Below are 22,233 nucleotides of genomic sequence, written 5' to 3'. Positions count from 1 at the left end.
TTTAATCATCTACTAGAAATTTAATCTCCCTAGTGTTTATTTCCCCATCGATTGTTTTTAATTTTATAATATCAGAAAGGAATCAAAGCAATCTCTAAAATCTGTAACATAAAGCCTCGTAGGTTAAGCAAAAATGTGCCTGTCAGGAAACTGAAGTTCTCTAGCGCTCTCTAGTGTTCATATTAAGATATTAAAGGAATGAAATACACGATACACAACAGTCAAATAAGTAAGGAATTTGGCTTTTTTTCCTGGAAAAAAAAGCTTCAATCCTGTCACATCATGAAGTTGAATTTAAAACATTGTGATTATTTATTATTTTCTTAAGAGTTTCCGCAAAGTTACATGACTAGTTTTGTTGTTGTTTTCAAGAAAACAAATGGAGCTAACGAAATCTGACACGATCGATGTTATTGTTAGACGGAGCTTTGTCGACATCTTGCGGCGTTTTAGGGTACTTCAAAAGCGTACTGCTGGATTCTATTCAATATCAATTGAATTTTAGTGGAACTGTATCCATGAAAATACAGATTCGCTGTCTTTCGCAGAACCGCGTTTACATACGTAAAAATATTTGTTTTTTTAAGCTAATGACAGATGTTTACCCACGTATCAAAACATGTGAATTGGCGAATGTGCATGTGGGAATTAGATTGATTAAAAACATAAACAAAACATAGTGTTATTGAGGCTCAGAATTCAATAGCATCGCATTGAAATCTGCTTTTGATCATAGTATTTTTTAAATCATAATTTGAGATAACTCATTTAACATAAGCCATTGGTTCTATGGTTTCACGCATTCATAATTGACGTCATCATGAAGTCTATTCGTGTGTGCATAAGTGTGAGTTTCCACCTCCTTTGCAAACATGACCTATGATGCATATATCATCACGCATATGAAATGTGTCAGAATATTAGCAGGGCGAGCAGTTGGGACGTTGACGGTTGTCTTTCACGATGCATACAAAACCAAACCAGCTGGCAGGTCCACGCCAATGACGTCAGCGTCGCCGGACGCTCTCATTGGCTGAGCAATACTTTGTAAGTTTACGTAGCGTGATTGTTTTTCACAGACAACAGCATAATTGCATACCTCGTACTTATATTTGCCAATTAAAATGAATATTTTTGACCCTCAAAGGACAACATACGCGCTTCTGGAATCGGTTCGCTAATATCGCCTTTAGCTAACATGTAACACTGAGACAATATACGCTAAAATTAGCATTTAAATTCAATTTGAATGCAATACATTGATGCCAAAGAGTGCTTAAATCCTCTTAACCCTTGTGGCATTATGTTACAAATTATGGAAATTCCTTTGATTTTTTTTTAATGGTATAAAAAACTAGGGAGCTGAAATTTCCAGCAGATGATTAAAACATGTCCAATTTAAAAATGCGACAATTCTGACATTTCTATGGGATTGCAGCAGGGACGTGCTAGATTTTGTATACAAAAATAATCATTGTCCAAATTTTGGACCATATGAAACCATTACAATTTTTTGCTATGCATTTTAATAGGATGTATTCCATTGATTTTCCTGCGATTTTTGCAATATTCCGTTGAGCGGCTGTCTCAGCAAACAGAACATTCTTTGTTGACTTGTGTTTCACCTAAAGACAGTGGGTGGCGGTAGAGACCAGATAATGGCTATGTCTTAAAATATCATCATAACTTTAAGGCTACAAAGACAGACCATGCCATTTTTCAATTATTTTGTGAGTGCTAAAAACATTTGGATGGATAGAATTGATGCCGCTGAACAATTTGAGTGGTTGAAGAAGAAAAAAAGTCATAAATAACCTTGATGACTACGCCTTTGAAAGCATTTACAAACCCAGGAAGAAAATGCAATGTGTATAGTTTGCAAAGTGTGTGCACAAGGGTTAAAAGCGTATAAATGATGAAATAAAGGTAAATAGCGGTACTGTACTGACGTTATCTTGTTATGTTTGACCTTCTGACCAGTAGATGGCAGTATTTGACAGGCCTCGCACTGGCAGCGCTCCTCCGGTGAGAAAGTTTTGTCCTCCATGTAAAGAAGTGAAGTTTTTCAGACTTTCTGCCTAAGAGCACCTGGGGCCACGTCAGTCTCAATCCTTCAGGGACTCCGCCAGTCCAACAAGCTCCACGTCCGAATGGAAATGTGGACCGGATGCTCTGCAGAATCGCATGTTGAAAGACTGACAGCTTTGCAAGGGTTTCCTCGGTGCACTTTTGATTGATGCCAAGTTTAAGCTAAAGATTTAGCGAAAATGTCAGTCACAGTTCCATTTGTCTTGCACATTTTTTAACCCCGTTCGCTTCATTCAAATTTCAGCGTGGTGGTCAGCGTATTTAGACCACTCAGGCTTCCATTTTCTTCATTCGCAAATGTTCACATTTTTCATCATTTCACCCGCACAAAAAACAAACAAGAAAAAAAAAACAACAAAAAAAAAACAGTCATTTATTGTCAGTGAGAGATTCATCAAAACGCGGTCATAAACACTACCAGTAAATAGGAAAAAATACTTAAATTTGAGTGAAAATAGAACTAAACGTTTCATAATGAGACGATTTAATATAAACAAACACAACTGAAGTGAAATCAACAAGTGTACAGCACCGAATTGGAAAAAAAAAACGTATTTTGTGAGATTTTAGTGTAAAGAAAGCTCGGTGGTGTGTCGGGTGATTTGAGTGATGCTCTCTTGTAAAGAATCTGGCACATAAGATAAGGCAGCCACCCGTCTATTGGTTTATTTACAACCTGGATAGCATGAGTGATGATCTTCTCTGAGCGTGTGTGTTCGTGTCCCTTTGGTTTTTGCCACAAGGTGGGGACCAAATCCCGAGTTTGACTGTCTTCGCGGGGACCTCTTGGACTTGTGGGGACCGTTTTGGTGGACCTCACAAGTTCAGAGCTTGTTTTCAGGGTCAAGACTTGCTTTAAGAGTAGGGCTGCAGAATTTATGGAATTTTAATAACGATATTGGCTTCCACGAAAGTTGATTCTCGGAGATATTAGCATATGTACATGTCAAATCAAGCACTTTCTCATCCTACCAGCAGGGGGCAATGTTTCCCACATGTTTGCATGACAAAAGCCTCTGCTTTTCTCACCCTAATATATTATTTATCAGTGTGAAATGGCGTTGAGTTTTTCATCTCATTCCTTCTCGCTCCCTTTCTCTCTTTAGTGCTAGCTGTCAATTGAGAATTGCTTTGAAAAATTCAATTGGCAAAAACTGGAATAAATTCAGTATGAAATGCTCAAAAATGACATTTTGACTGCCAATTTATTGAAATTTGCTTAAAATTACATTATGTGCTCGGTTCAAAGTTGGCTTCATTGTTTTTCATTGTTTTGCACTTCGCAAGTAAGTTAGCTGTGCTGCCCTGTGTGCCATTTGTCTTAATTATTATTTACTTTATTTATTTATTTTAGTTATTACGTTTTTTTATTTTAGTTATTTATTTATATTATTTGTAGGTATCAAGCCTTGAAGCCTTGTTTATATACTGCTTGTTTAAAAAAAAAAGGGCAATAAATAGACATATTTGACCAAACATGAATAATCATGATTTCAATATTGACCAAAACAATTGTGATTATTATTTTGACCGTAATTGTGAAGCTTTCATTTACAGTAAAGATTGTTATTGGATTTTGGTAGAGGTTGAGGTTAAGTTAAGGCAATCTGCTGCCTTTTTTAATGAGATGTCCCCACTATGACAGAAAAAAAAGAGTTTATATCTGTGTGTGTGTGTGTGTATATACACTTACCAACCGACTGATTCTATGTACACATACAGCAATTGATTTGCAGCAGACACGGGCCTGTCCTGTTTGTGGATTTGACACCTCGCATCCGTTGCCCGGCAACAGCTCCCCCATTGCGGTCTGTGGCGTGGAGACGACAGGAAGTGATGCTTCGCTGCTGCTCTCTGTGAATCACACGCTTGCTAGGAGACTGAGTGTGGCAGTGATGTAACAATGTACAGTATTTGTGTGCCTCCGGCGTTACAAGACACTTTTTGCACAAATTGCGCCTTTGCAAACAATCATATATTTAAAGTGATAGCGTTGAAAATCGTCCATTTTATCTTCGTATATTTCTTTTCACTTTACGCATACTAACATGGCAAGATACATGCAGCAACACAACATGAAACGCCACTAACACGTTGACGGAGGCCAGTGTCAAAATAAACATATCGAATAAAAAATGGACGTCAATTGTCTTCCTTCCAAATTATGGACATCACGTTGCATATGCCGCCATTCGAGAATCGTATTCGATCACCGATTAAGGATGCCAAAAAAGCGCTCAAATGTAAAGCCACTGCTAGCTGCTAACACGACGAGGAGTCATAGGATGCATTCAAATGCAGTCGGAAATGGTCAACTCAGAATGTAAAAAGTCCACTGACGCATGAAACATTAATGTCTTGTGAATAACTTGCAAAAAGGCAAAATTAGAACGTTGCTCTTCTAATTAAGTCAATGATTCACAAAAACTGCTACACAAAACACACACACATTTGCGTAGCAGTTTTTTTCGGAAGTTGCTCTTCAAATGAAGTGAGTGATTCACAAAACTGCTACACAAAACACACCCACACACTGTAATTAAATGAAATTGTAATAATAATGCTTTTTGCATGGTCCAAAATTCACACATCATATATTTATGTGTGTGTGTCTGTTTTGCGTAGCAGTTTTTTTAGTAAGTTGCTCTTCAAATTAAGTCAATGATTCACAAAACTGCTACACAAAACACACACATTTGCGTAGCAGTTTTTTTTAGGAAATTGCTCTTCAAATTAAGTGAATGATTCACAAAACTGCTACACAAAACACACACACAGTGTAATTAAATTAAATTATAATAATAATGGTTTTGCATGGTCCAAAATTCATATATATATATATATATATATATATATATATATATATATATATATATATATATATATATATATATGAATTTTAGACCATGCAAAACCATTATTATTACAATTTATTTTAATTATTGTGTGTGTGTGTTTTGCATAGCAGTTTTTTTAGAAAGTTGCTCTTCAAATGAAGTCAATGATTCACAAAACTGCTACACAAAACAACACACACCCACGCACTGTAATTAAATTAAATTGTAATAATAATGGATTTGCATGGTCCAAAATTCATATATATATATATACATATATATATGTGTGTGTGTGTGTATGTGTGTTTTGCATAGCATTTTTTTTAGAAAGTTGCTCTTCAAATGAAGTCAATGATTCACAAAACTACAATGCAAAACACACACACACACACGCCAGCACACCTATATGTGCCTATATGTGTGTGTGTGTGTGTGTATGTGTACATATATAGAGAGAGAAAGAGAGAGAGAAAGAGTGAGAGAGAGAGAGCTGTCTATATTTTCTATATAATGTACAGTAGTACTGTACAGATGTGAGCAGAGTTTCGGCATATAAAAAAAGGAAAATCGAAACAGCTTTGTGTTAACAAACACACACCTAAAAACGTCAAGACATATGGAAGTTACCCGTTTGTTGAGAGGCGGCTAATCAAAGCTATCGCTTTTGGCCATTTGAGCGAGCAAAGTCAACTCTAATAATTACAAGTCAAATGAATGTCTCTTTTTTTTTATAACCTGAAAACCATATACTCTACACGATTCCATGTTAACAAATGTTATGAGAGCAAACAACAAAAGGACGTTGAGAAAAACTGCCATATTGATGACCGAAGTTTAATGGACAGTAGTCAAATCAAAGAAAAGTGCGACTAACAAAGCATTTAATATGACATCAATTTTCTCTGTGATTAGCAGACGCCACCTCATAAAAATTCAATGTTTTCGGCGAAATCGGCATCCAAAAGCCTCTCCGGGCTGGAGTCGGCGGTGCGGTTTTGGTCTCCTCATCCCGTTCCATGCCATCTGTTGCTCATTTTTTCATTTGCTAGCGTCTCACGTTGGCTCGGGCGAAGCTTCGCATGTTGTGAAGCTTTGGGCGTACAATCATTTGTTCGTTTGATTCCTTCCAAATGAGGCTTTTGTCATCACATTGATGTTGAAGCCAAAGCATTTTAAGTAAGACAAAGTCTTGGTGAGTTATAATGAACAAAAGACACAGGAAGTAGCGCATTTTTTTTCCCCTGATTTTGTAAATGTTTATGAATATTTTTTTTCCTTCAACCGCTCAAATTATTCAGTAGCATCAGTTCTATCCATACATATGTACCGTATTTTTCGCACTATAAGGCGCACCGGATTATAAGGCGCACCCTCAAATAATGACTTTTGAAAAACTTTTTCCATATATAAGGCGCACCGCATTATAAGGCGCAACAGTAGAAGCAGTCAAACTTTATTAGTAGATTACAAAGCAGCTTTCTGACAACTCCGTTCACTCCCAAAATGAATAAACAACTGTCTTATGTTTTATTTTATGAGTATTTACGTGACGGTTTATCTTTTAACAGCAAGGAATAACACGTCGTGCAACATTTATATCGGGGAACTTTTCCTCCAGTGCAATCGCAATAAATGGACTTGCACTTATATAGCGAAGTTCTACCTTGGGTACTCAAAGGACTTTATACTAACTAGTCATTTAGCAACCTACACATATTAAATGCTGCAATCACTTGCTTCATGCTCCAATTCATTCGCTCTTAATTCGAAAAGAACAAAGCTGTTCCGTGCATTATCCCGAACACAGTATTATGATCGATATTGTGTTTGCGGGATATAAATTCGGCAGCAAAAATCCACCTGTTTTTAGCTATCTCAGGAGGCGGCCATTTTGCAGCTGGCTGTCGCCTGACAAATGACATTACACTTGCGCAGGTTGGACCAATCACAGCGCAGCTTGTGAAGGTAACAACTAGGAAGTCCTATTTCTGATAATGTGATCTGAAATATATATACACACACACCGTATTTTCCGCACTATAAGGCTCACCGGATTATAAGGCGCACCCTCAATTAATGACATATTTTAAAACCTTTTCCATCTAAAAGGCGCACCAGATTATCAGGCGCACCCTCAATTCATGACATATTTGAAAACTTGTTCAATCACAATATAGTACTACTCAAAGTAATAACAATAATAACTCAAAAAATAACTCTAAACGCTCAATAGCATAAGAAGTCAATGTCAATATGAGCAACCTTGTTCAACTGTAAACACACAAAAAAAAAAACAGGTAAAGTTTACTTTATCACTTCATTCCCCATCTACCAATCCCAATATTGATCCGTATATAAGGCGCACCGGATTATAAGGCGCACCAGCAGCTTTTTTAAAAAAAAAAAGGCTTTTAGGCGTGCCTTATCGTGCGGAAAATATGGTAGTTAAAATTTATTAACCCACAAAATATTAAAAAATGGCCACAGCACCTGTCTTTGTAGTCCATGACATAAGGATGACACTTTAACTCTACCGCCACCTACTGTCTCGAGGTGAAACGCAAGTCAACAAAGAATTTTCTGTTTGCCGGCAAACTTTGATCGCGCCAAGCGACCATCTTGGTTGAAAAATGAAACGAGGCCGGTCAAGCCTAGTTTGTGCAGAATGTGTGTGGGACTTGTAGAAATAAATATTAAGAGACAGCGGCGTGCAGTGGCTTGAATATTTCAAATCAGAGCGGCTCTCATGTATGGCCGCATTCCATTACCGCGACGGCGCAAGCTCCCACAAGGCAACGGTTGCAGTGGTGTCACAGAACGAAGTCATTTTTTGACCCTCCGCATTTGAGTTTAATGCCGCTTGAGTGGAATAAAATGTCAGTGTTTTTTAACTATTCCCAGTAGAGTTTTCTCCAACCAAAAATGAACCGTGTAAACACTCAATACAGAAAAATTACTCAATTATAAAATTGGGATTGATATAACTCACCTGTGTCTTAGGTTTCTTCAAGAAAACATATAAAAAGTATAATAAGCTTGGCAGGAATTAATGAATGAGCCCGAGGAAGAAATTTCGTAAAATAAAATCCCCAAAAGCGCTTGGGCTAACTTATCGGAGAATATAACGTGTTACTACAAAGAATTCATAGTGGCTCAGTTTTAGCTGTTAAAATTTAAACCTGTGGGTGACAGTCATGCACAAAATTCCCCAGTCACTTCATCAAGGAGAAGAAAAACAGGAAGTTACTGACCTCATAGTAGGCTGCTCCACTCTCGAGTTTATGCAGGGACTTCAAGGACACTATTATACATGTGAGGTACAAATAACAATATTTAGGCATGAAGTCAATGGTAGTTAGTATTTGTTGACCTTTAATAAAATCGCTAGCATGCTAATGCTAATATTGATTGCTTAGCATTTGCATAGACAGAAGAAAATTAATGAATTGTTATCGCCACTCAAGAACAGGTTCAACTTTAGTGGATGAGTAAAAAAAAAAAAGGGGCAGGTTGTTACTCAATTATTTGATGTAATAACACGACAGGATTGGTAACATTTTACAAGCATATTCTTTGAAAAAACACGCTAAAGACTCATGATACAAGTTCAACAGACATGTCCAATTTTACAGTTGTCTCTTCGAATAACTTTAATTAGTCTTCGGGCACTTGCCATGACAATAATCTGCGGAAGAAATTCCTGCATCGCTGTTCCAAGAAACACTTCTTAGCCCGGCGCGATTTGAATAATTCCAGTATTAAAGTGTGTGAGTGAGCCGTGAGCGTACATTCCAAGTACTCCCTGAATTTAATGGCCCAACTGGCCATGGTGCGAACATTGCTAACTTAATCTTGACTAAGCTAAACAATTGTAAAAATGTTTTTTTTTGTTCCTGTATATTTAGGTTTTATGTCGTTTTGCCTCCCTCTTCAGGCGTTTTGAGGTAATTGCTCTTCTTTTCTGGTTGCGCCAAACTACCTGCGCTACACTGCGTCACTAAGATGCTGGTCTATTATTGGTCGGTGTCACGGTGTCACAAAGATGCCAAAATGCTAAAGACTGCGTTTGAGTGCTTCCATTATTGTATTTATTGTGCATTTTAGTGCTTAATTCAAACTGGAATTGGTTAGCCATGGGTCTCAATATTGCAAGTGCTGTTATTGAAAGAAGTAGGAAGATGTTTAGTATGGAAACAAAGTTGGAGATAATCAAGAAATATGAAGAAGGCTAGGCTAAGCTAGGCTAGGCTACCCTCACTAGGGAATATGGCTGTAAGTAACTCAAGTCATCGTCCCTCAAATTTCATTTTTCCTTTAAATATCTTTTATTCATGATCTTATTTCGTTTTATAGTTGTATATTATTTATTATACTATTTTGTTACCAAGTCTTAATATGTACATACAATTTTGAAGTTATGACCTGGGGTTTTAAACGCATTAGCTAATTAGCGTACGACAATTTCGCCTTACGATCCCAACCCTGGAACGGATTAATTTTGTTTGCCGGGGGTCCACCGCATTAAACGACATATCAGAAAGCCACAATTTCTGACTTTACTTTTCTTCGGGTGTTGATATCCTGATTTCAGGCGTTCAACGCCACTTAAACGTGAAACCTTTTCTCTCAGGACGTAATGACAAAGCAGGTCCACTTAGCTTTGAAAAAAAAAAAAGAAAAACCACCACTAAGCAATAACTGGGAGCTTCTATCAAGCGATTAAAGGCGCGTGCAATTTCGAAAGCTTTCCCAAAATTCATAGCCAAGTTTAGCAAAGCGCCGCCGCCCGGGCTAACCTTTTGATAAGGCCGGCAGACAGTGTAAATTAAAGGCATTAAATCACGATTTGCCGGCCGCGCCGAGACGTCCCCTTCACACTCGGCTGCTCGGCCCGCGCCGGTCGGAGCAGACAGGTCATCCGGCCGTAGTGACGAATGGCTTTCATCAAGGGGCCCGCGGGCTCCCGTGCCAGGGAAGCTAATATTTATCTAGCGCGGGCCGGCGGTGGCGGGATGGCCGGCGATGGAGTTCAGGGGGTGCGCTTCACAGATGAAAAGATGCCATTGAGCACGCCGAGCTGAATACTTGGGTGTCTGAATTATATCGTGTCATCGAAATGTTCTCCGATTAAAAAAAACCTGGGATGGCAACAAATTACATAAACCTACAAAACACGTCAAACCACCTATATGTAAAAAAAGCTAATCATTTAGCGCTCTGACGATCAAATCGTTTTTCAATGAATGGTCCTATCAACTATTCCATCTAATAATTGAATAATTAATTGGTGTCAAGATGGCGGCGTGCTAAAGATTAGCGCTCGTTTGTGTGCTTATGATCGTATTTATTGTGCATTTTAGTGCTTAATTCAAACTTGAATGGGTTAGCCATGGGTCCCAAGATCGCTAGTGATGTTAAAGGGAGAAGTAAGAAGATGATTAGTACGGAAACAAAGCTGGAGATAATCAGGAAATACGAAGAAGGCTAAGCTAGGCTAGGCTAGGCTAGGCTGCCCTCGCTAGGGAATATTACAAGCTCGTCAGGTCGCTCAAAGGTAAATTTAAATTTTATTGTATACTGTAAGTAGCACTGTTTTGTTAACAATTTCTAATATGTATATATAATTTTGATGTTTTTAGAGGACCAACTGCGGAGGGGGTTAATTTCGTATAGCGGGGGTCCACTGCATTTATAAAAGATGCATTCAATTGTGGAAAAAAGGTGAAAATATATTTTTGAGATTGAGTTACGATCAACAAGTACTAACTACTTTCAGGTCAATTACAGACGATGCTTCAGCGATATGCAAAATGAATAAAATTGGAGCTCCCTGTGAGTTAAGTCAGTAACTTCCTGTTCTTCTTCTTCCTTGTCTCGACAAGCAGAGTCAAAAATGAAATGAAAAAAAAATTCTCTATAAACGTCCTCCTATGCCATTTTTTGCATTATTTGATTGAATTACAGTCAATGAGCTGTTACATGCTACGTATTTAGCTTTTTAATAAAGACCTCTTAAATAGAAAAAAAATAAAGGAGTAATTAATGTAGCCGCGCTGGTCGTGTAGTTGTCGACCACGGAGGAAATATTGCTCGTCCGAAGTCGATGAATAATGGGATGTTAATGAATGGCACCTGGGTTAATGAGAGGTTTGCAGCTGCACAACCAACGGCGGTGTTTAAAAAAAAAAAAAAAACACAAAGGAAAAAATTCTCATAGGCCTAGTCCCCCATTAGAGTAGCTGTTATCGCTCGCTTCGTTCATGGAAACTTTTGTAATTACAAAGTTTTGCAATAGTGCAAACTTACAGAAAGTCGCTGGTGAACCAAATTTCACTTATTACTTGCTATATGTCTTAACTGTAGGGGGCGCCTTGGTGCAGAGAAATTGTTTTAAGCTTTGGCCTGTTTGTGATTTAATACAGCTTACAACCTGCAAATATTGGGGTGTAAATTTCACACCTTAATGCGTTCAATAAATCCTACGAGTTTCATATTCGGACACTTCATCTTAAATGAAACATTCACGCGTGAGACTTAAATCTTCACAGTATACATGCAAAAATCCAACTATAAAATGTAATTATATGAATTAAAAAAAATCTCCTCCATTCATTTCCAAGGGCCTTTTATGACATCGTAAAGCACAATATGCATCCCGGCCTGTGATGCATGTGACACTTTATGCATGCTGAAGACATTAAAACCATCTCTCTGCGTAATGGAGGCCAATCTGCATAATTACCAGTCAACCTGCTTTACATCAAACCCGGATGACTGCATACACTCAAATCCAAAGACCTAAATTCAAGCAACCAAAAGACAAGAAGGATGACAAGTCCACCGAATCCATATATATATATATATATATATATATATATATATATATATATATATATATATATATATATATATATATATATATATATATACACATATATATACATTTATACACAACGCAAATTCCCCGCAATCCAAATTTATGTTAATTAGCCAATGTGTGTAAACCCCAGGTGAAACCATCAAAATTGGATATACATATTAAAAACTGGTGACAAAATACTATAAGAAGTGCTACTTACATGTAATATACATGTATACAATTAGATAACATCATAAATAAAATATAGAAAGAATTTATTTACCTTTTATGGCCATATTCCCTAGCGAGAGTAGCCTAGCCTAGCCTAGCCTAGCCTTGCCTTCTTCGTATTTCTTGATTATTTCCAACTTTGTTCCCATACTAATCATTTTCTTACTCCTCCCTTGCACTGCTATCTTTTTTACAGAGCTGATTGATCAAAAGCAGCCTAGGTAGAGGAAAAAATTTGAAAAGGTTGGCCTTCGGGAGCGATTTATGACTTTTGTCGTCAGCACTCGAAGCCATGTCATCGGAGTACATATGGCTTCCGCTTTACAGTAAATGTCCTCCTACACAGGCGCATGTCTTGCGGCATAGTGAGAAGATTGGATGCGTCAATGTAAATCAACAACCTTAAAACTGCCAGAGCCACTTGAAGATAAAGACGCTAACAGATTTTATGTGCGTCAGAAAGAAAAAAAACAAACATTTCGTTATAGTAAATTAGCGGCTAGGCTAGCGGCTATAAACGTTGCATTTTTGTCCTCATTTTGTGAATGCGTTTAAAGGCGTCATACTTGAAGCTATTTATGATTTTTTTTCCTTCAACAGCTCAAATTATTAAATAATTATAGATACTTATAGGTCTTTAAACGCTTAAATGTTTTTTTAGAAATAATTTTTGATTTTTTTTATTGATTCATTGCTAAAAGACAGAACTGGTGAGCTGGAATCTCTTTCATACATTTGAAATATGACCAAAAAAAATCCAAAAAAAGAACTTTGAAAAGTCGTCTTTGCGCTTCGGTTTTTCGAGGGGTTAAATTCCAAAACAGCGACAAAACGATTGTCTGCAGAGCATGATTTCAGAAATCTGGTAAACTTGTTCCTCTACCGAACACGTTCCACAAATCATTCCTGGTGCCAAATCCGTCTCCAGACTTTCCACTCAGCTCGCCAGGGAAGTTTGAACCATACCAAAGCAAAACGAAATGAAATGAGGCAAAAATGTTTCTGCGTATTTATCTGCAGTGACAGTATCACATCTGCGTGCTGAATCTTTTTTTTTTGGTTTGTTTTGCTTAGCAGAATTAGCAAACAATCTGCAAGACTAGCACCTTTCCAAAAGTGCACGCAGCTGGCTTGTTGTTGTTTCTTTCAGTATCAAGAGTGTAAAAACAGCAAGTTGCAGCTCCTGGAGTGTCTGCCGGTTGCCAGGAAACCTCGCAAATCAATATCGACTCGCTTGTACACGTTTTCCTTCAAGATCACTTACCAGATGGTAAATACAGTACTTTTACAAAACAAATGAAAATTACGTTTTCTCTATGTATATTATACTGAATACAGAGTTGAACTTTTTTTTTTTTTTTTAATTTTGAGTGGTTGCTCACCTGGCTGGCCATGATTTAAAATAATACTGAAAATGAATTATAACAGAAGTAAGTCCACCCGTTAAGGAAATAAACAAGCATTTTAGTCTCAGTGGCCAAAATGGATTTAAGTATATCAAAATTTTAATCTGATTTTCAACCAGAATTTACTTAGTTTAACATGTTAAAAAATACTACTAATCATACTTATTATTATTATTATTATTAATATTATTATTATTATTATTATTATTATTATAATCCATCCATTCATTTTCTAGAGGCGCTTATCCTTACAAGGGTTGCAGGCTTGCAGGTGCCTATCCCAGCTGGCTTCAGGCAGTAGGCGGGGACACCCTGACCTGGTTGCCAGCCAATCGCAGGGCACACAGAGACCAACAACCATTCAGGCACCCAATCACACCTAAGGACAATTTTGAATGTCCAATTCACCTGCCGTGCATGTTTTTGGAGTGCGGGAGGAAGCCGGAGTGCCTGGAGAGAACCCGCGCAGGCACGGGGAGGACATGCAAACTCCACACAGGAAGGCCGGAGCCAGGTGGATTCAAACTCGGGTCCCTTTAAATGGTAAGTGGAAATTATTATCATTATTATCATTATTATTGTTGTTGTTGTTGTTGTTAGTATTGTTGTTGTTGTTGTTGTTGTTAGTTTTAATTATTATTTTTATTATTATTATCATCATCATTATTTTACTATTATTGTTACTATGAATATTATTATCATTACTAAGAAAATTCACTTTAAAATATAAACTCATGATACCTAAATGTTAATACATTTAAAAAAAAAAGTAAAATCACATAAACGTTTTTGTAAAATTCACCCAAATTAAAATGAAGAGAAATACGACAGCGAGGAAACTAAACCCTAGTTTTTATTGCAACAAATCTTTAGTAGTAGCTCTGTCTCTCTAATTAAGACCCATACATATTTTGTACTTTCTCTGCTCTAACAAATGCCATATTGTGCCATTTGTTTGTCGGCGATATTTTATTCATTTATGTTTACTTCCTTTTAATCCCAAACCCCCACGACGTGCCGCCGGCATCCAAACGCAAAGATAATGAGTAGCGCAAAGAAAGAAAAAGTTGTTTTGCAAAAGCAGCTTCCTCTTCCTCCACCTCCTCCAGTCTTGTGCGTAACAGCAGAACTGGTGTAAAAGGGGGCGGGGGTGATGTGGTTCTGGGGTGGGGGGGGCATGCTGATGGCCATCGATCCAAACAGAAGGTGCTGTCTGGCACTCCGGGCCATTCACACACACTTACACACACACTGCTGGCGTTGAGTGCGCACTTCCATCGACTAATTTGCCAGTTTGCAATCTATATGAATGTGTTGTTGGAAGCCGTGCGCGTTATTCAGCATTCGCTTGACGGAACGTCGCACGAGCAGCAAACAAAAGCAGGAAAAAGAAGAAGTTCACTCCCATTTGTTGGTCTTCACAATAAAGATAATCATTGATTTTGACTGTCTCTTGTGTGTTGTTAAATTGCTATCACAAATATAATAGCATACAATAGCACATGAAGAGCTGGCTTTTTTATTTCAATTACCGGTAAGCTAGCTTTAGCAATGTAAACAAACTTATAAACAAGCTATATTTGTAGCAACATGTACTTGTAACAGACTCCTACACTAACCATTATCAAGTCTTCCTTCTTATTATAAATAACAGATACCTTGCGCTATTAAGCTAACGTTAGCATTGTAAACACAGCTGCTACGTTTGTAGCATGGCTTATTTACAACAGACATACTATTATCAAGTCTTTCTTTTTTATATTAAATAACAGGCCCCCCAGCTTTGATAAGAAACCTTGTGCTATTAAGCTAACGTTAGCATTGTAAACAAGCTGACATACACAGCTGCTACGTTTGTAGCATGGCTTATTTACAACAGACTGCATCACATACTATTATCAAGTGTTACTTTTTATAATAAACAAAAAGCGCCTCAACTTAATAAAATAGCCCGCCATATTAATCTAGCATTAGCAATGCTAGCTTTAGCATTGTAAACGAACTTACATTTGTCATGGATGCTATATTTGAAGCATGGTATTCTTGTAATAGACTTCAACACATACTATTATCAAGTCTTTCTTATTTATATTAAATTTTAAGATAGCATTAAGATTGTAAACAAGCCGACATTCGCCATGGCTGCTACATTTGTAGCATGACTTGATTGCAACGGACTGCAACTTTTACTATTATGAAGTTTTACTTTTTACAATCTCTTAGAAGCATCCCTTCTATAAAAAAAAAACACGATATTAAGCTAGCATTACCATCGTCAACAAGCTGATGTTAGCCAGGGCTGCTACATTTGTAGCGTGATTTATTTGCAACATATATTGTTATCAAGTTTCACTTTTGATCATATGCTCGGAGTAAACTATAAAATTGAACTAGCATTAGCATTGTAATCGAGCTTACCTGCTAGCATTAGCAATGTAAACGACTGACATCAGCAACGGCTGCTACATTTTTAGCATGACTTATCATCAACGGAAAGGAACGCTTACTGTAATCATGTTTTACTTAGATATACATATATTTATGTAACTTTACATAAGCACTTAATTACATCAAGGAAAGAAGTTAATTTTTTACTACATATTTTTTAAACGTTACAGAGTGGTTATCGGAATTTTGTTCTGCCGAAAATGGTCCAGGTCCAAATTTTTTTTTTGCGTTAATAATAACTAGCAAGTTACAATTTTTGGAGTTACAGTAATAAATCCTTAGGAGAAATACTGAGGGAATATTCTCTTGGTTTTATATATATTTTATATTAAAAGATGACAGACAGCTAAAATGAGCCCATATTTTCAGTCCAATCCGACATCTTCCAACCCTGCGCTCACCATTCCGACAAAAATAATTCCCCAAAGTGTTCCCGACCTGCTAAAAGTTTTCTTTAACCCATCCGCATCGGTGTAAAAAAAAAAAAAAAAAAAAAAAAAGTAAGAAAAATGGTCAAAGCCAGACAAATTGACACCTTTTTGCCAAAGCGTTGAGAGTCTTCGCAATTTCGCACGCTTTTCCCTCGACGGCCACGCCAGGAAGGCGGCCAAACCTCGCCGCTTTCCAGATGGACGCTCGGCATCTGAATGAGTCACAAAGTGGAAAAAAAGAAAAAAAAGAAAAAAGTTTCACGGGAATGTCTGCGCAGCGTTTGCGACGCGAGCAAATTTCCCTCTCAACCGCGCTTACGTTGCACCGACTTTACGCCGCGATTAATGTTGGCGAGTTACACAGAGTCGCTAGTAGCTAGTATGCTGATTTGACGCTTTTTTTTTTCTCTCTGGCGTTTAAAACGTTTGCGCGTCTTTAATGAAAAATCCATCATATGATTCAGTCAACAACAACAAAATATTATAGCACAATTAACACCTACTGAACGTGTCTGGTTGAAATTACTTGATTTGGGGGAGGTTTTTTTTTTCTTTTGCAGATATAGTGTGCATTTTTTGTTGCCATGACGACCTAGGGTGGAGCTAGGGCATTGCAGCCAGCTTCGCAACTTTTTTAGAACTCGCCAATGATTATGTTTTGAAAAAAAAAAGAAAACGAAGAACTAATCCAGCTACTTTCTCAAGATTCCAGTCCGCAAATGAATAAAAAAGTTTTTTTTTCCACCCACACTAAAATACTAAAGTAATTACTTAAGGTTCTAAAGTACTAACTGACTACTTTGATCAAGTGCTAATTTGATTTATTATTTTAGGTACTTAAGTACTAAACTAATAACTGATGTTTGGTACAAAATACTAAAATAATTACGCTAAATATATACTAAAGTCATGTGTTCTCTAGATACAACAAATACTAAAGTAATCCATTAATTTGGGTACTAAAGTAATCAGTTACTTTGGGTAATTACACACTGAAGTAATCAACTACTTATAATTAAGTAGGTAATGATTTATTTTAGGTATGAAATTTGTTCAATTACTTTAGTTGTAAAGTACAAATTGATTTCTTTGGTTGATCAATTCCTAATATACTCTATTACTTTAGGTACTAAAGTATTATACCGATTAACTATTTTAGGTACTAAATACTGTGTGGTTACTCAAATTAAATAAGTACTGAAGGCACAAATTTTTTTCAGTTTTTTTTTGTAGATTTTTTTTTTCTGTAGATAAAAAAATATTGATAATTATTTATTTTGGACACCAGTCTGACACTTTGTGTTTGTTATTATACTTTAAATAATTAAGTTAATAACTTGTTTTTAGAGCAGATCTCCGCTATGATCCAAAGAGGACACTAAGTTGATTTTTTTTTTATATTTATTTATAATTATTTATTGAACGGATCTCTGCTATGATCTATAGAGGACACTAAGTTTTGTGGAAAAATATTTATTTATAATTATTTATTTTTGAGAACAGGTCTGACACTGTATATTGATTTTTTTTGTGGACAAATATTTATTAATAATTAAGCTAATGTTTATTTATACAAATTAATTTACCCTTTTAGTCAAATACTTGGGGAAAAAAAAGATGTATAAACATAGACATAAAATAATAAGAAATAAACCTAGGGTTGAATTTCTGAACTCTTAAAAAAATCTAAAAAATTATGTCTGGGGATTGAATGCGTTGATTCATATTCCACAAACAAATAATAAAGGTCAATCACTGCCATCTGCTGCTTATTCTTGTTATGTCGCTGTTTGCGGAAAAAGCACAAATATGATCAAATCCAATATGTCAAATTTTTTCCTCCTTCCTGTCACAAGTGCTATTCTATAGTCTTTCCATTTTTAATATTTTCATTTTATAATTTATTTTCATTCCATTTTTTTCTCCGTTTACATCCAAATTAATGCTCCGCTATTGGAAATTTCCGCCCCCCCCAAAAAAAATTCATCTCCTCGGTTTTGATTCGCTTCAATGCTAAAACGTCCGCATTTAGTCCCACCAAACGTGATTACAGACGGAAAAGAAAAGTGGAATGGATCCCTCCCGCAAGCTTGTTTGCAACACACACACGCAGCACAAGTTGCGGCGTCCTTCTCAAACAGGAAGTGTGTGCTAAAACATGACAGCATTGGCGGGCCGCTCTGGTTGGCCTAGATTCTCTGAAATCCGCTCTGGAAGTGCTCTCGTCCTCAGCTGCCACCGCGGGCGAGCGAGCGAGCGAGCGAGTAAGCGAGCGAGCTAGGCCATCTGGCCGCGCCGCGCGTCAAATCCCAATCTGCGTTCATTTGACTGATACCAGCGCCGTCGTTTGTTTTTCCGCAGATTAATAAATGCGTTTGCGGTTAAGTCGGCGGGATTCAAGTTTGAAAGTTGTTTTTGTGTGTGTGTGTGTGTGTCGCAGTTTGCCAGGTGCTGCGGGTCACTGCTGAAAATTAGATGCGTCTAAGTCAGGGAAATAAAGCTTTTATGTAACGGCGAGACAATGAGATTTTGCCGTCGAGGGCATTCGGGGAGCCAATAAGCGGGGAAGTCATTCAAAATATGATACGCAATTATGAAAAATTAGCCAGGAAACGGGCGAAAATTGCATAGTGCAAACGCATGGAATGCACGATACAAAAACTTGGTACGTCGTAATGCGGTGGTTCTCAAAGTGGGGTCCGTGGACCCCCGGGGGTCCGTGGCCCGACTGCAGGGGGGGGTTTGCGAAGTGACTTGGGTGTTTTGGAACTGAATTACATTGGGCCCCGTGTTACGAGATCAATCCGTTCGGCGGTTGGGCTCGTAAGGCGAATTCGCCGTATGGCGGGCAACCCAAACCTACGATAAATAGCTAATGCTATTTATAACCCCGGGTAAAAACATTTGAGAAAATATTGCCTTAGAAGTCAGTCTTACTCAACATGAAACTTGGGAGACATGTCTATCTAGAGTAGACTCAGAATAAAGTCTCAAGAACCCAAGTCCAAAGACGCACAGGAAGTGGTTTGAAGTGGACAATTTTAGTGCCATTTTCACGGGGTCCCACAGAAATAGCGTTTTAAGAAAGATTGCCTCAGGAGTCAGTCATGAAACTTGGTAGACATGTCTATCTGGAGCAGACCCACAAAAGTCTCAAGAACCCAAGTCCAAAAACGCACAGGAAGTGGTTTGAAGTGGCCAATTTTAGTGCCATTTTCACGGGGTCCCACACAAATAGCGTTTTAAAAAAGATTGTCTTAGAAGTCAGTCATGAAACTTGGTAGACATGTCTATCTAGAGCAGACCCAGAATAAAGTCTCAGGAACCAAGCCCAAAAACGCACAGGAAGTGGTTTGAAGTGGCCAATTTTAGTGCCATTTTCATGGGGTCCTCAGAAATAGCGTTATAAAAAACATTGCCTTAGGAGTCAATCATGAAACTTGGTAGACACGTTTATCCAGAGTAGACCCAGAATAAAGTCTCAAGAACCCAAGTCCAAAAACGCACAGGAAGTGGTTTGAAGTGGCCAATTTTAGTGCCATTTTCACGGGGTCCCACAGAAATATCATTTTAAGAAATATTGCCTTAGAAGTCAGTCATTAAACTTGGTAGACATGTCTATCTGGAGCAGACCCACAAACGTCTCAAGAACCAAGCCCAAAAACGCACAGGAAGTGGTTTGAAGTGGCCAATTTTAGTGCCATTTTCATGGGGTCCTCAGAAATAGCGTTATAAAAAACATTGCCTTAGGAGTCAATCATGAAACTTGGTAGACACGTTTATCCAGAGTAGACCCAGAATAAAGTCTCAAGAACCCAAGTCCAAAAACGCACAGGAAGTGGTTTGAAGTGGCCAATTTTAGTGCCATTTTCACGGGGTCCCACAGAAATATCATTTTAAGAAATATTGCCTTAGAAGTCAGTCATTAAACTTGGTAGACATGTCTATCTGGAGCAGACCCACAAACGTCTCAAGAACCAAGCCCAAAAACGCACAGGAAGTGGTTTGAAGTGGCCAATTTTAGTGCCATTTTCATGGGGTCCTCAGAAATAGCGTTATAAAAAACATTGCCTTAGGAGTCAATCATGAAACTTGGTAGACACGTTTATCCAGAGTAGACCCAGAATAAAGTCTCAAGAACCCAAGTCCAAAAACGCACAGGAAGTGGTTTGAAGTGGCCAATTTTAGTGCCATTTTCACGGGGTCCCACAGAAATATCATTTTAAGAAATATTGCCTTAGAAGTCAGTCATTAAACTTGGTAGACATGTCTATCTGGAGCAGACCCACAAACGTCTCAAGAACCCAAGTCCAAAAATGCACAGGAAGTGGTTTGAAGTGGCCAATTTTAGTGCCATTTTCACGGGGTCCTCGGAAATAGCGTTATAAAAAACATTGCCTTAGGAGTCAATCATGAAACTTGGTAGACACGTTTATCCAGAGTAGACCCAGAATAAAGTCTCAAGAACCCAAGTCCAAAAATGCACAGGAAGTGGTTTGAAGTGGACAATTTTAGTGCCATTTTCACGGGGTCCTCGGAAATAGCGTTATAAAAAACATTGCCTTAGGAGTCAATCATGAAACTTGGTAGACACGTTTATCCAGAGTAGACCCAGAATAAAGTCTCAAGAACCCAAGTCCAAAAACGCACAGGAAGTGGTTTGAAGTGGCCAATTTTAGTGCCATTTTCACGGGGTCCTCGGAAATAGCGTTATAAAAAACATTGCCTTAGGAGTCAATCATGAAACTTGGTACACACGTTTATCCAGAGTAGACCCAGAATAAAGTCTCAAGAACCCAAGTCCAAAAATGCACAGGAAGTGGTTTGAAGTGGACAATTTTAGTGCCATTTTCACGGGGTCCCACAGAAATAGCGTTTAAAAAAATATTGCCTTAGAAGTCAGTCATGAAACTTGGTAGACACGTTTATCCAGAGTAGACCCAGAATAAAGTCTCAAGAACCCAAGTCCAAAAACGCACTGGAAGTGGTTTGAAGTGGACAATTTTAGTGCCATTTTCACGGGGTCCTACAGAATTAGCGTTTTAAAAAATATTGCCTTAGATGTCAGTCATGAAACTTTGTAGGCGTGTCTATCATGCGCAGGCCCACAAAAGTCTCAAAAAGACACAAGAAAGTCACAAGTCTGCCATACTGGTTTATAAAGGCCACTTTAGGATCCTATTGGCTATTTCCAGGCATCCTTCAAAGACAGACTTGTCCTTGAGCTTTTATCCGGTTGCCAAATATAAACCGCATTACGGGTGCCGCCTAATTGAAAAAAAATCTTGCGTTTTCGATAACGGCAGAGATGGAAGTTAACGATTTGAACACAACTTCTCAGATCACCGCAAGAGGCGATTTTGATCAAATCTCATTAGCGGACAGTCCAAACGTTGTCTTGGTTTTGGCGAACCGTATCGTTACATCTTTGTCCATTTATATACGCGCTGCCTCTCTCTCTTACACACACACACACGCACACACTGACACATGGTGTGTTATGCAACGGGTGATGCCTAATTACCACTGACATCGCGGAGCCTGTTCACTTGCGAAATTAATCATGACACAGGCGTCATTTCAGTTTTTTTTTTCTTTTTTTTTACCCCTGGGTGTGCAGCAGCCGACAAAACTCAGAAGTGCACCGAAATATCCATTTGTCACCTTATTATCAGACACAAGGCGGCGCACATGAGGAAAGGGGGGGAAAAAAAAAACGTTGCTTGATAATTAGTAGGACATTGTTTGTTATCCGTTTGGACTCTGGGGAGCCGAACGGGAAATAATGAAGTATTTCACGCGTAACGAGGCTTTACGTCTGTAGAAAAGTGTCTTGTGGGTTTCGCCGTCTATTTATAACATCCCCACGCTGTACTGGAAAGCGCCGGCAGTCCATTCGGCTGCTTTAGTAACGTTAGCTCACCATTACCAAT

The 22,233-nt window shown here is 38.0% G+C and overlaps 1 protein-coding gene across 7 annotated transcripts in view; it reads right to left on the bottom strand.

The window, feature by feature from the left end:
* Positions 1–89: 89 nt before the first annotated feature.
* Positions 90–22,233, bottom strand: part of LOC148421616 (uncharacterized) — an 80,553-nt gene continuing 58,409 nt past the window's right edge. Inside the window, exons 4-7 of one of the 7 annotated variants that reach the window (XM_088419384.1) lie at positions 16,405–16,512; positions 8,177–8,226; positions 3,782–3,942; positions 90–2,250 (exon numbers count right to left, since the gene is read on the bottom strand). In XM_088419384.1, the coding sequence (XP_088275510.1) occupies positions 2,106–2,250; positions 3,782–3,942; positions 8,177–8,226; positions 16,405–16,512 (464 nt within the window). In that variant the 3' untranslated portion in view covers positions 90–2,105. Of the gene's footprint in view, positions 2,251–3,781; positions 3,943–5,839; positions 6,016–8,176; positions 8,227–16,404; positions 16,513–22,233 lie in introns of those variants that run through there. The other 6 variants (XM_088419385.1, XM_088419380.1, XM_088419382.1 and 3 more) reach the window with 6 other exon arrangements.

The sequence above is a fragment of the Hippichthys cyanospilos genome, chromosome 7 (assembly GCF_059441005.1).
Source record: "Hippichthys cyanospilos isolate Australia breed blue-spotted pipefish chromosome 7, RoL_Hcya_1.0, whole genome shotgun sequence".
NCBI lineage: Eukaryota > Metazoa > Chordata > Actinopteri > Syngnathiformes > Syngnathidae > Hippichthys > Hippichthys cyanospilos.
Note: the sequence above shows the minus strand (reverse complement) of the source record. Positions and strands in the feature narration are given on the sequence as shown.